Below are 14,770 nucleotides of genomic sequence, written 5' to 3' on the forward strand. Positions count from 1 at the left end.
CAGAGATCCCTGTTCTTTTCTATCTTGATGTTAATTTAGGAAGTTGCTTGAGGTAGTGTTTTTTTTACAACTTTACCTTATCCAGACCAAAAACTCTGCATTTTCGAGAAATTTCATATCACAATGAATGAAGCACAACTTTTGATGCAAAGGCTCTATTTCTCGAATCCCATACTTTAAACGAGAGTTTCGGGAGCTAACAGATCAGGTTAGCTTCTACAATGTTTTGGTTATGGATTTGCTACTCACGAGTAGTTGACTTATTGTTTCGTTTCCGAGAGCTTGCTTCCTCCTGTCACAGTCACCACTCTGCCATTCGTTTTGGGCTGTATGTTGTTTTCTCGTAAATGATGTTTTTACATGAATGTCAAGCTGTGGCACTCGGTCAGGCAACTGGCTCTTCTGTGAGATAACTCGAGATCCAATGGCGCCATTCCTGGTCGGATAGCCTTGGTGTCTATGGCTGTTTGAAGACCGGTACCGTCTTTACTCTTTGCAATGCGTACGTGAAGTCAAACCTTCGTGCGAAGTAGTTCGTAGTCAGTAACACAAAGATGAAATAAGAAGAGAGTACCTGTGAAGTCAAGCCTTCGTGCGAAGTAGTTCGTAGTCAATGACACAAAGATGAAATAAGAAGAGAGTACCTTGTTCTCATGAGTGCCGTAAAAGCCGTCATAGGAAAGCTGGAGAAGAGTAGAGGTGGAGGCAAGGTGGTATCTATTCGTACATACGCATTAGCAAAAGCGGTTAGCGGCCAAGACAAGACTCGAAATTAGTTTCTCTAATTGAATATGTCGGAGGGGATGATGCATTGTTATCAGCTCAAACTGAATTCCTACCTGAACGGGTAAAGCCGGATTTATAAAAAAAATTAGTAGGGCGAGTGTGAGCTTGGCTTATGGGAACTTAATCTAAAACAGTACTAAGAAAAAATAGTCCGAGGCTAGGATGATTCATTTCAATAGACAAACAGGAAAACACTTGAGAAGTGTGAAAAAGAAAGCAGCAAACGCCTTAGCGCTCCAGGTATATGACTCACTCACAGACAGGCAACTGATCAAACACCTAATTGAATCAACCGCATTGAGTGTCATTCACGCTTTGGTTGTCTATCCTGCAGTTTGGCCAAAAGATAAATGACTTTGTTGGGAAAGGGGATAAATTAGCGAGTCGAAGAGGAAAGGAGGTCACGGCCTGTTGCTTTTCCCCAGACTCATCATCATCGATTCATTCTTTCACCCAATTATCAGAAGTGGATAAAAAATGTTGTCAAGTGTCTTTTCACAGGTAAGGGAAGAGTCGGATTGTCTCGGCTATATTTACTCAAAGTATCTTTGCTTATTCACACCTGTCTCAAACTGCGATTTCTCACATTCGTGTGCAAAAAGAACCGAGCTATAAGATGCTACTTGGGCCGAGATTTCGAAATCTTCCACACTCTCTGCTACGAGAATAAACGTAAAAACCATTTTTGAGCAAACAACCATTGAAACCAAAGTCATCGTACGTTAATTGGCGAGCGCATACCTGACTCGTAAACCACTCGAGTCGAAGCTTAAAATGTGTCCTGGTCGCTATACCAACCCATTTTAGCCTTGTGAGGTGTTCCTTCGTCTGACGACTCTATCATTACCTCCGCAAGTGCTGCTGGCGCTAAAATGTCATCCTTTGATGGGTCATGAGGACCAGATCTGACTTTGTTAAAAGAATTTGGAGGATTCCACAAATACGCCAAAGGTAAGCGACGCTATGTAAAAAATACACTCATCTGCAAGCTAATTTGGTTTTGCGAGAGAATCGTAGCTACCCCGTCACTCACATACTTGCTCAGCTCACAGTCGCCCACTGGATCGCGAGGCTTGTCTTTTTTCTCATACTCACAAACACATTACGTTAGACTGACTCATCGGACATCGATTGCCGCACCGCCTAGTCAGCGTAGCAACTACTCATGTGCTGACGCGCCCACGTACGCGCACTGGGACCTACAGAAAGGGTAACCGAACCCAGTCAGGACACGGAGACTCGCGAGCGCGCAGGGAACAAGGAGTCAGCCGAATACACAAAGTTCACGGACAACTATGGAATACGTGTAGCAGCCAAACTGCGGAGAAAACACGTTGCCGCCGACTCGCGGTGGCTACTACAACAGCGAAGAAGACGCAAATCCTGCATCCGGACTTACAACAGGATTTATCAACCTCTACCTGCAAAACGATAAGTCCTTTGTTGTAATAATTTTATTCAACAAGCTGATATTGTTAGTGCTCTCCGTTTTCTCGTTCATACCAGTATTTTTCGGGTTCTAGTAGAGCATTAGCAATTTGGCGAGCCCGACGTTTGTGAACTCACGTGAATCCTGACAATTTTTTTCATTTGGACTCCCATATATTCGTATTTCTGTTCATGTCTGACACATCTACAGCTCAGTCATCAACCCCTCCCCCCTATTACCTCAGACAAATATCAATGCCGGGTCCGACCAACTTCCATCATTCTGGAACCACTTCATGCATCCGCTCGCTCCATCAGCAATGCGTTGGCAAGTTTTTCCCATGGTCTACACTACATTTCAACTCCCGACGGACACTCATCTCTGAAACTCTTTATTCAATGTTTCTTGTGGCGAATATGAGCTAAGACATACGTTCATGGACAAGACTTTGTCCATAATGTCAACGTTCAAAGATACTTCGCCATACTCACTCACACATTTCCCACTTCGGACTACCGATTCGACCATGCTCACTCGACGCCGTTGGAATTCTCGCGCAACTATTTTTCTCTCGCTGGAGGGGGAGTAGTTGTAGCTACTCGGTTACCCACATACTTGACTGTTCAGCTCATAGTCGCTCCCGCCGTCCGGACTTTCACCAAGGCACTCTCTCAGACGACAAGTTCCTTTTTTGACTCGCTCCCATTTCGCACTGTATTTATTTTTATGCGTGTCGCAACCATACTAAAAACTTCTATTAGTGCACATACACCTTCTGATTTTTATCATGGCCATAAGCAACAACTGTGCACTAATAGACTCACCTGGAACCCAGCTGAATCTCTCGGTTTCCAAGCAGCCAAGAAGGGCGAAACCGGTCGTGGGCTGTTTTCAGCATTACAAAAATGTGTAAGAAACGCTAGTTTGCTTAGCGAGAAATTCACAGTGTGTTCGAGGTCGACGGTGGAAAACTACCGAATCGTTATTGAGCAGCATAGAAGGGCTACACAACACAAACAGAACATGTCAGGTTATGTGTAATCAAGCCGTGATGTTTTTTTGCAGGAACATTTTTTACTGAAAGTGGCAGATAAACCAAAAACTTCAGTGGAAGTTATGTTTCCCCCTGGTAATTTGTCGAAAAGCTGACTGTTCAGGTGCGTTTACTGGCTGCCCAGTAGTGGTTTTTGATCTATTTTTCAAGCTTGGCAATTGATTTTCCAGTGCCCGTCGCAATTTATCATCACCATGATCCACAGCAGCACGGATGCTTCGTTGCCTTGTTGTGAAGAAACCGATAAATATGGATTGATTTTCGACCGCCATTCGTCAGCACAACATCGGTTTTCAAAACGGATGCTTCGTTGCCGTACAACCATACATTATTTGAAAGCCTTGTTGTGAAGAAACCGATAAATATGGATAGGGAAGGGACTTGGTGCTAGCCTTTCACAATCATTCCAAGGTGCACAAACCTCCAGAAAATTATTTAGACAATCTGAATAGAAAATGACAAATGCATCTCCACTGGCATCAGTTAGTAGCCCCATCTTGCAGCGTCTCAAACCACGCGCAGCGGGCATAACACGGGCCGCATCCTGGAAAACGAGTGGCATCGATAGCACCCAGACTTTTCGTAATCGATTTCATTTCTCTCTTCTAGGTCAAACGTCGACCACGTGCATCGCCATTCCGAATCGGGCACGAAAAATAGCTCTGTCTTCACCGAACGAGGATTCGGCCAGCGCAGTATATAATCAAACCGCCCAAACTTTCGTTGTGAGCACATTGTTCGAAGTCTGAACTCTCCGTTACACAACTGAACAATCGTTTTCTAATTGCCTCTTTGCGGACTCGCTGACACCAGCCTACAAGATCGATGGTTCTGAGACAGTGGTCGTAGAGGACGTGAACCTATCACAATTCCGCTGCTCGCATTGGATACGTCTTATATCCATATAACAAAACTGCTCATATTGTAGCCTGATACGCACGCCCTTGATATTGCCTCGTTGCGGATTCGCTGACACCGGCCTATAAGACCTATGGTTCTGAGACAACGGCCGTAGAAGATTTGAAGCTGTCACAGTTCCGTTGCTCGCAGTGAATACGTCTCACATCCATATAACAAAACAGCCCATATTGTAGCCTGATACGCACGCCCTTGAGATTCAGGGATCTACCCACTTGCCGCCATAGGTGTTTCAAATTGACAACCGCAGCTCGACTTTTTATCGAGCTTTGTGTAATGACCTTATCTGTCATACTCAATTGAAACTTATACACCTTCCAAGTTACGTAAAACGCTGTACGTTGAATACCTCTCCTTGGGTTGTAAGTGACCCGCTCAGTGATTGCATGTCCAGGAGAATGGCCTTAAACGTTGTGGGTACAACATGTATGACGAAGGGCGGGATGACTTTGGTCAGTTCATCCAGAGCCACTTTCTTCTCCTGGAAGACGAGAACTATGTCATCTGTATATTCCAGATCAACAGGGTTTTCGTCAAAAGCTGTTTGTACACAAGGGTTTTGAAGAGCTTCTTGCTTTCGCCCCGTTATCTCGTCGACCTTGAAATTAGATGGGGATGGAGAGAGTGGGCATTTTTGTCAGATACCGCTTTGTGTACGGAAGTTTTTGGAGAGTTACTCTCAAGCAGCCACGGTTCACAAACTTCCGGAGAATTTCTTGCTGAGCAAGTGTGTCAAGCAGAACAGACTGGTCGGGTCAGTCGAATGCGCCTTGGAAGTCCAGGGCTTGTAAACTTGCGGATCATTCATACACATACCGTTTTTCTAGCACCTGACAGAGTGTCAAGATTTGGTCAACGCAACCCCCCTACCGGATCGGAATCTGGCTTGCTGTTTGTCAGTCATTGATTCAACTTTGTGAGCGCATGAATTACTAGCCTCGTACTGAAAATTTTTGCTAAATTAGTGACGAAACGTTCGCAAATCGATTGACAACCTCGGTGAATAGATGAACAGCCGTCTCAATCAGCAACTTTGGGAGTCTGTTGAACAACCGGAGGTGAATGTAGTTTCCTAAAAAAAGCCAAATGACTAGGAGTGACATCTTCCCATCACATTGATCGTAGATTGTGTTATTTGTCTCAGATATGACTGATATAACCACGCAAATAGTCAACCATGGGAGGACACAAGCCCCAATCCTATCGGTTAAGGTAACAGGAAACAATGGACTTAGGGTTCTCTGTCAGTGTTGAAGACAGTTCGTAACTTCATTCGCTTATATATGGGTAACTCCGAGGAAACTGGTAAAATCTGTGCGGCGGAAGAGTGGATGGGACGTAAAGACTGCACAGTACATTCGCTTTCCACACAACTAATTTTGATGAACGAAAATTTGGAGCTCCATCTTTCCAAATTAAATGCGACTCGGTCCAAAACTTTTGATGCACTTAAACCTGGCCGAAAATCCGATCGAGGCATTTACAATCGGTGTTTCATCATTTGATCTACATGCTTTCCACGGGATATATAATCAGAACCAAAATTAGACCGATAGGTGGAAGCTTTGCGGCTGACAGCTGTCACGACGGGGGGAGGCTGTGAGTTGTAACAGTCAGGAAGTCGTTTTATCATCAAAAAGGACAAGAACAAAGTAAACTCACCAAGGTAAATATGTAAGCAGGTGAGTGCGTAGGTAAGTGGCTAGGAACAAGTCACAAAAGGCGGTAAATTTTCGGTTCAAAGTGCTTGTGGTCATTACCAAAGGGAACTGTTTTGAATCCGGCATCTATAGTGAACTGCATGTGAAAATTCTGACTGAGCGTGAAAAGACCACCAGAAGACGGCCGCTTGGGAGTGGACAAATCTGAAACTGGCCCCCAATTGTCCGCGGGATTAATCGAAGGGAATCTTTAATACCTTAAGCTCTGTGATTTGAAGGGGTTAACCCAAGGTCGTATCTGTGGTGAGAGGTTTCTAGAGAGACGCATACAAATCCTCGGTTTGTACAACCACATTGTAGAATTCAGCTACAATAACGATACACAAGATTGCATATTTACGGAAAGTGCAGTAAGCCAGCATAGCGGATCGACAAGTTGGCAACTGCGAACCAAAGTTTCCTGCGCTATGCTCCAAAGTGTAGACTGAATGTTCGAAGCTGGTCTAACGAAGTCCGAAAAATGAAGTTTTACGAGGCCCGTTCGTATGACCAATAGTGAGGTGTGGTTACGATACACCACTTGGTTTATTGAGCAATGATTTCAAGGTCAAAACAAGGTTGATTAACGAAGGAAAGGACGCCTTCCGAGGCTGGATGACGTACAATTGATTGAATGCCATTAGTCCAGCATAGTGTTAGTTTTCTGATAAGTTTCAGGTCCGTACTGGATCAGCTGTTTCACAGATTACGACTCTACTTGCACCCAGTAAACAACCAATCACATATTGGCAAAAAGATGTTCTATTTCGCCTCAACAGACGGATGGTCTATTTCTGGAATTTCAAACTAGGTAGGCAAAAAGAACACGAGAATGCTCTTTGGACCTTATTCCTGATTTTGACCAACAGGATGTTAAGGCATCAGTTTATCCCAGATCCTCAAGCAGTGGTTCGGGAAATACCCTACCGGATGGTGAGTCACGAGTGGATAAGAAAACACTTGACGGAGTGTGAATATATGGGTCCTTTCAGGCCAGAATTCTGCTTCCTGTTTTCGGGTCCTATTTTCACACGCGTTCGTAAGACGACATAACATAGGCAACTCAAATAGTGTGGTTTTAACAATCCTTGTGTGTCTGCTACACTCAGTGTGAGCACGAATTTGGAAAGTGGGTACCACTGTTGACTCACCCCGGTTAATTGCGACAGTCCCTTTCGCCTAGGTAGAACCAAAGAAGTTAGAGACAAGCTTCGACTGCGGATCTTACCCCCGTCTTTGAACAGAGTAAGTGAGAATTTTTCACAACCAGCAGCTTGCCGACGTTCCGGGGACAAAAGGCAGAAGTCGTGTTTGCCCATTCCAGAGTGTAGTTCAACTACTCATGAGTAGCATGTCACTGGAAGCTTCTGAACTAATGAGCGTTCAGCTGTAGCACCCTTCCGGTGCCTAGCTGCCATGCCATCCGAAGGGAGCACGAGGGCTGGGATACTGCCAGGTTGCCCAAGCCTAGACAGGGCACAGCTTCAATGGAGAAACCTCATCCAGTATGCGACATATTTGTCCTATTTACTGTTCCTTTAACCATTTTTACCTTGTTGTCTGATGAAGAACACTGGTCTGGCAGTAAACCTTCCTGCCAAAAAGTAACTTCTCACAGGCTAGCTTGACGGTCGTTAAGCAAGAGAGATTGGCGTCAACGAATTCTCTAGCAGCGACTTCACAATGACTCAGTCTGTTTTAGTGGAGACGACAAAGGCCGATTCCTTCCAGGTCAAGAAAACCCAACTCTAAAGCAGGAGCTTTCTGTTCCCGCGTTTTGACAGCATTGACCTGTAGGTTTCTTCCCATCTTCTTGTTTCTGAGATTAGAACAGTTTCACTCAGTTTGTGCCACCGAATTATCCAAAGTGAACCGACTGCCTGTTGTCTGTTTTACCTGAATGAATGGTTAGGTGCACTTGATGAAAATAGATACAATGCGAAAAGTGGAATAAGCCCAAAAGTGACTAATCGTTTCTGCAGTATCGCTGGGAGCTCCTGAGTAATAGTCCAGACGCGGGACGTGTCTTCTCTGCAGTATCGCTGCTACACGTGTTCCGTAGTTATCCGTGTAGAATTGTGGAGCTCGGTTGACTTACTGTCCTGTGCGCGTGTGTGTGTTGGGCCGAGTTGTATGCCTATTTCTTGTGTGCACTGTGAAGAGAGGGGTGTCCCTTCGTGTATGATGCTTGCACGAACATGAATACAACTTGGTCTGATGTTGTTAAGGTTCGTAAACCTGGTGGGTGGTAGCCGCGTAAACACGTTCTCGCCTAAGGTTGCAAGTGGGAAAGGAATTATCTCGTGGTTTGAGTGTTTGTGAGGCGTGATCATGGTGGATGACCTCTACAGATACTGTCCCCCTAGCGAAGGAGAAAAGTAGGTGCTGATGCGACGGTAGGCGCTGTTAACCTGCGACGATGTGGAACAAAACGAAGCACGAGGGAGACAGTGGGCACGGATGCACCAGTTAGTTGGGGTAACGACTACCGTGGTCCTTCTGGGAATGTCTAGAGAAACCTCATCCAGTATGCGACATATTTGTCCTATTTACTGTTCCTTTAACCATTTTTACCTTGTTGTCTGATGAAGAACACTGGTCTGGCAGTAAACCTTCCTGCCAAAAAGTAACTTCTCACTGGTTAGCTTGACGGTTCGTTAAACAAGAGAGATTGGCGTCAACGAATTCTCTAGCAGCGACTTCACAATGACTCAGTCTGTTTTAGTGGAGACGACAAAGGCCGATTCCTTCCAGGTCAAGAAAACCCAACTCTAAAGCAGGAGCTTTCTGTTCCCGCGTTTTGACAGCATTGACCTGTAGGTTTCTTCCCATCTTCTTGTTTCTGAGATTAGAACAGTTTCACTCAGTTTGTGCCACCGAATTATCCAAAGTGAACCGACTGCCTGTTGTCTGTTTTACCTGAATGAATGGTTAGGTGCACTTGATGAAAATAGATACAATGCCAAAAGTGACTAATCGTTTGAGGACACTTGTTGGGAGCTCCTGAGTAATAGTCCAGACGCGGGACGTGTCTTCTCTGCAGTATCGCTGCTACACGTGTTCCGTAGTTATCCGTGTAGAATTGTGGAGCTCGGTTGACTTACTGTCCTGTGCGCGTGTGTGTGTTGGGCCGAGTTGTATGCCTATTTCTTGTGTGCACTGTGAAGAGAGGGGTGTCCCTTCGTGTATGATGCTTGCACGAACATGAATACAACTTGGTCTGATGTGGTTAAGGTTCGTAAACCTGGTGGGTGGTAGCCGCGTAAACTTGTTGTCGCCTAAGGTTGCAAGTGGGGAAGGAATTATCTCGTGGTTTGAGTGTTTGTGAGGCGTGATCATGGTGGATGACCTCTACAGATACTGTCCCCCTAGCGAAGGAGAAAAGTAGGTGCTGATGCGACGGTAGGCGCTGTTAACCTGCGACGATGTGGAACAAAACGAAGCACGAGGGAGACAGTGGGCACGGATGCACCAGTCACTGCATGCGGAAACAATGCCAGTTTTCCGGAAGGTGGAGGACGACAGCAGTTAGTTGGGGTAACGACTACCGTGGTCCTTCTGGGAATGTCTATATCACAGATCTTGTTGGAAAACCGCCCGGAGTGAATAGCATTTACATGCGACACAGAATGGGCCTTATGTTTACGACTTTGTATTCCCTTTACATCAGTTTCTTTCTATGGAAGTCCTCGTTACCTCAGGCATCGCCTACTTCGCAGCATAGGATGGTCCCAGGTCCTACGGCCATGCTTACTTCAACTGTAAGGACCAGCAGGTGACTGAACCGGTCCGGGATTTCTCCCTCTTCCATATTGCTGGATGCCTAGACGGGGACATGGGAAAACAGGATTGAAAGTCATAGCGGGGGTTCTTACGAAGGATGGGTTTGTTGGAATCTTGCATGGTTCTCTTGGCTTTGACAACGGCTCAGTGTTACACAGTGGTCCGAATCCATTGCTTCATAGTTCACCAGGCATGTGGGTCAGATAAGACAAAGTTAGCTGGCAAAAACTGAAAGATTCACTACCTGAATGTCTCACAGATCAGGACAATTCCATAGATATGTTCACATGATTGTGATTTGTGCTTCACAATGGCCCCAACGCACTGAGGTAGTGGACCATTCGATATGTAGAACACAATATAAAATACTCATTGCATGCGGAAACAACGCCAGTTTTCCGGAAGGTGGAGGACGACAGCAGACGCAATGGTTGGAGACATCCCTTGACTTGTGTTAGACGCCGAGGGAAGTTAGTCATCCTCGAGCATCTTCATTGGTGCCCATCTAAGTTCACAGACGCGGAGGGAAGCATCTTCAAGCATCTTCATTGGTGCCCATCTAAGTTCAGTCATTCCTGGTCAGGGACGTCCAATCTTTTCGTACTAGTAGGTGACAAAGCGCCAAAATTGACGGGGAATCCGGTGGAAGGAGGTGGTCACACTTTGTCTGACGGATTGCAAATGTTAATGCGATTGGAAGTAAACCGACTTTGCCGTGTGCTGAAGAAAGCAAGTTAGTTGGCACTGAAGGGTGGACGTGAAAGCACATCCTATCATCATCATCGACAGCATGACATCAGCGTTCAACACCATGCTTCACTGCCGTGCAAGCATGATTTATTTGAATGCCTTATTGTAAAGAAAAGAGTAAAAGTGGGTGGGGGAGGGACTTAGTGCTAGCTTACAACAATCATTTCAAGGTGCCTACACCTCCAGACATTCACTCAGGCGGTCTGTATAGAAACTGACTACAAGAACGCCACTGACATCGGTTGGGAGCCCTATCTTGTAGTGTCTCTAATCAAGCGCAGCGCGGATCACGCGGTCCCCATCCTGGAAGGCGAGTAGCACCGACAGCACCCAAGCATTTCGTGATCTCCTTGATACTCCTCTGCCAAGTCAAGGGTTGACCACCTCTCTGTTTACTTCACTCTGAATTGGGCATGGAAAACAGCACTCTCTTCGACAAACGATGGTTCGGCATACGCAACACGTCGCAACCAACGCAACTTCTCGTGCTTGACACCTTCTTCAATGGAAGTACCTGTTGCACAACCGAAAACGCGCTTTCCAGCTGCCTCATTACGGATTCGCCTACACCAACCCACACGAGCTATGGTTCTGAGACAACGATTGTCGAACACCTGAAGACATCTCAGTTCCGGTGCTCGAATAGGCGAAGTCTCACAACCATACAACCTTATGGACGCCTTTTGATAACCATTTGAGTAAGAGATTTTTGTATTTTATTGACATAAAACTTATGAAGTGCAAGGCTACGTGTGCCTCATTCTGTGACTGAAAAACTATGTATTCCGATACACAGAAATGTCACTAGGTTGAAAGTCTATCGGCTAGTTGAACGGATCGCTTGCATTTTTAAAGGACTCTGTTAAAATCAGAATGTCATCCTGTTATATCTGCTGATTCGTCAATCTGTGGTATCTGCTGCTGACCCGCTCCAGTGCCTAGTGTCGGAGAGAAAAGACTCACAAAAGGGAACACAACAGCTGTATTCCGAACAAGCGAGTGAGTGAGAGTGCAAAAGTTACAACGGCCCCACGCTATTTAAAGGGGACTTTCTGACATTGATCCAGGCTGTCTGATAGGCGCTAGTGATCACCCATCAGCATCGATCGTGCCTCTGTGATAAGCCTGAACGCTGATCACATTCGGTCGGGCTTCTATGGCGCAGAGAACATTCATCAGGTTTTACTGAATCGATCGAATGATTGACTGGCNCGGCTTTCCAGTTGAGTTTTTGGTGGAGCAGTAGGTTCCGGGCGTTCTGAAGTTGCTTTCAGGAATCTGACCTTCCTGATACATCCAAGTACCTGGCGTAAAGTGCTACATGCTGAAACATTGTCATTATCTTCACCGAGGTTACGATTCGGACGTCTTATAGATCTGACAACACCATCAGTCTAGTTGTGCAATGAAACCTGGACTGAGGAACCAATATTTTAACCATAACGGATAATCAAGCATCACAGTAGAGTTAATGGTGTGCCACGTTTTATGTTCAGCGTAGTGGCTTCTAGTACCTCAGTGAGAACCAGTGATAATCCTAGCTCTCAGATGTACCTGAAGATATCAACTCGATACGGGACAAAATCAAAGAAGACGGAGTTTCGTATTCCACTGATCTACTTCTCAGGGGGTACGTCATGGAAACTTGCTCGATTCGCTCGGAACTCCCTAACTCGGCTCATTTTCAAGACCAGATCGCCCTAAACTAACTTTGCGAAGACCTATTAAGGAGTTCAAAGGCTGTGCCCTTCTCACCGTGCACGACAAATCATTTTGGCATTCCCGGCACATTGCTCCCGGAGTTCCAGACTAATATCGGGAAGCTGGTATCTGTCCTGTCCTGAATGAGCGTTCAATTTCAAAAGAATTCCAGTTTTGTTGATGTATACTGTGGAACACTAGTCTAGACTTCTCACAGGAGGGGTCTTCCCTTTGAGGAGTTTCTCTACGGAGGCTTATTGTACCTTTTCCCTTCCTAGGACCGCCTAACTGATACTGAGTAGGATCAGCTGTTTGTACTGTCATCTGCGACACAAGAGGACAAATTTCAAAGGTCCAGTAAAGCACGAAGTGCAGCTTCGATCCTTTTTACGGTCTCGTCCAAAATAATGATGTTCAAATGTTGACTCGACGAAATTTGGTTGCAAAGAGGGCAGGGTGAAGCGTAGTAAATTCGCTTTTCTTTTCGATTTCAACCTTTCCATGTTTGAATTAGTTTAACCAGGGGGAACGGCGCTTTCTGTTTGGCGGCTATTGTGACACGGAAACACACGTATGTAGAATTAGTCATTTGTTAGTCAGCTACGATATATATCATGAAGACACGTGCCGACGATGAGACTATAGTCTGACAGTTTTTCGTTCCTCCGGAATTGAGTTTGTTGTCCTTCTATGCGACACACCCCCCGCACTAATTCAGTACTCTAAAGGAAGGCCGAGACATTTATGCTGGTACGACAGACAAGCTCAGGTGTCACTGATGTGTGACCGTCGATCGGGCAATGCCAATCCCCTCAGAAAAGACCGGCAACATCCTGTCAAGACTACATACAGAAATGCCTGTATTTTGTGGATGATTGATTATTTGACATTGAGGAGCGAAATGATTTTCGTTTGTCTAACTATGCATAGAACGATGTACTCTGTTTTATGGGACTGACCTTTGTTTAAAGTAAACATTCTGGAGCGCGTCTGTCGTGTACCGGAGAACACCGCGAAATCTGGCTCGGTCCAAAACGCATTGCCCGTCTTAGGGTAGTCTTTTTGTGATGAAAGCAAGGTTTTCCGTTTTTTCCCCCTATTTTTCTTTTCAGGCATGATCTCCCGTTGTCTTTTCCCACAAAATGTTAGTTTAGTCACGTGTTAGCCATTACCAACCGTACCCAGTAGACCAATGGGATCCTTGGTGCGAAAACAAACTCATAGGCGACCGAAACCACATGCATGCACACTTTTTGGTGATTGGTTACCTCGCTAGAACAATACATGTTAATGATACATGTCCATATATGGTAAGTCGACCGAGCAAATATAAAGACTTAACGGAACGATGCTTTTTTCAGGTTTCCTACTCTCAAACTTCTACCAGTTGACCAACAGCGATGGCGGATGAAGAAATTCAACAGCTCGTTTGCGACAACGGTTCGGGAATGTGCAAAGCCGGTTTTGCCGGTGATGATGCGCCGCGCGCTGTGTTCCCGTCCATTGTTGGTCGACCTCGTCACCAAGTAAGTCGTATCACGAAAACCTCATGGCCCATTGCGTAACTGATACCCCCTCTTCGTGAATGATGGGACTAAACTAAACCAAACTAAGCTAAACTCTGTTTCGCTCTACCTATTTTAGGGTGTAATGGTTGGTATGGGTCAAAAGGACAGCTATGTAGGTGACGAAGCTCAATCCAAACGAGGTATCCTCACTCTCAAATACCCAATCGAACATGGCATTGTGACCAATTGGGATGATATGGAGAAGATCTGGCATCACACTTTCTACAATGAGTTGCGGGTCGCGCCCGAGGAACACCCCACTCTTTTGACTGAAGCTCCACTGAATCCGAAGGCCAATCGAGAGAAGATGACCCAGATCATGTTTGAGACCTTCAACACCCCAGCCATGTACGTAGGTATTCAGGCCGTGCTGTCTCTGTACGCCTCTGGCCGTACCACTGGTGTTGTGCTGGACTCTGGCGATGGCGTAAGTCATACTGTGCCAGTTTATGAAGGATATGCCTTACCGCACGCTATTCTTCGTCTTGACCTGGCTGGACGTGATCTGACTGACTACCTGATGAAGATCCTGACCGAGCGTGGCTACAGCTTCACAACAACCGCAGAACGAGAAATTGTGCGCGACATTAAGGAGAAACTGTGTTATGTCGCTCTGGATTTCGAGCAAGAAATGGCCACTGCTGCGTCAAGCTCCTCACTTGAAAAAAGCTACGAACTGCCTGATGGTCAGGTGATCACGATTGGTAACGAACGATTCCGTTGTCCCGAGGCTCTGTTCCAACCGAGCTTCTTGGGTATGGAGTCTTCTGGTATCCACGAGACCAGTTTCAATTCAATCATGAAGTGCGATGTGGATATCCGCAAGGATTTGTACGCGAACACCGTGCTGTCTGGTGGTACGACCATGTTCCCTGGTATTGCGGATCGTATGCAGAAGGAGATCACTGCGTTGGCTCCGAGTACGATGAAGATCAAGATCGTTGCCCCACCGGAGCGTAAATACTCGGTTTGGATTGGTGGTTCGATCTTGGCTTCGTTGTCCACGTTCCAACAGATGTGGATCTCGAAACAGGAAATACGACGAGCTGGTCCAGGTATCGTGCACCGCAAATGCTTCTAA

At 45.8% G+C, this 14,770-nt stretch overlaps 1 protein-coding gene across 1 annotated transcript; it reads left to right on the forward strand.

Annotated features, from left to right (window-relative positions):
- Nucleotides 1-13,521: 13,521 nt before the first annotated feature.
- T265_05522 (hypothetical protein) lies at nt 13,522-14,770 on the forward strand (the record flags this gene model as incomplete). Its single annotated transcript, XM_009170556.1, has 2 exons — nt 13,522-13,647; nt 13,766-14,770. The coding sequence occupies 2 exons, from the start codon at nt 13,522-13,524 to the stop codon at nt 14,768-14,770; spliced, it is 1,131 nt and encodes a 376-aa protein (XP_009168820.1).

The sequence above is a fragment of the Opisthorchis viverrini genome (assembly GCF_000715545.1).
Source record: "Opisthorchis viverrini unplaced genomic scaffold opera_v5_102, whole genome shotgun sequence".
NCBI classification, from domain to species: Eukaryota; Metazoa; Platyhelminthes; class Trematoda; order Opisthorchiida; family Opisthorchiidae; genus Opisthorchis; species Opisthorchis viverrini.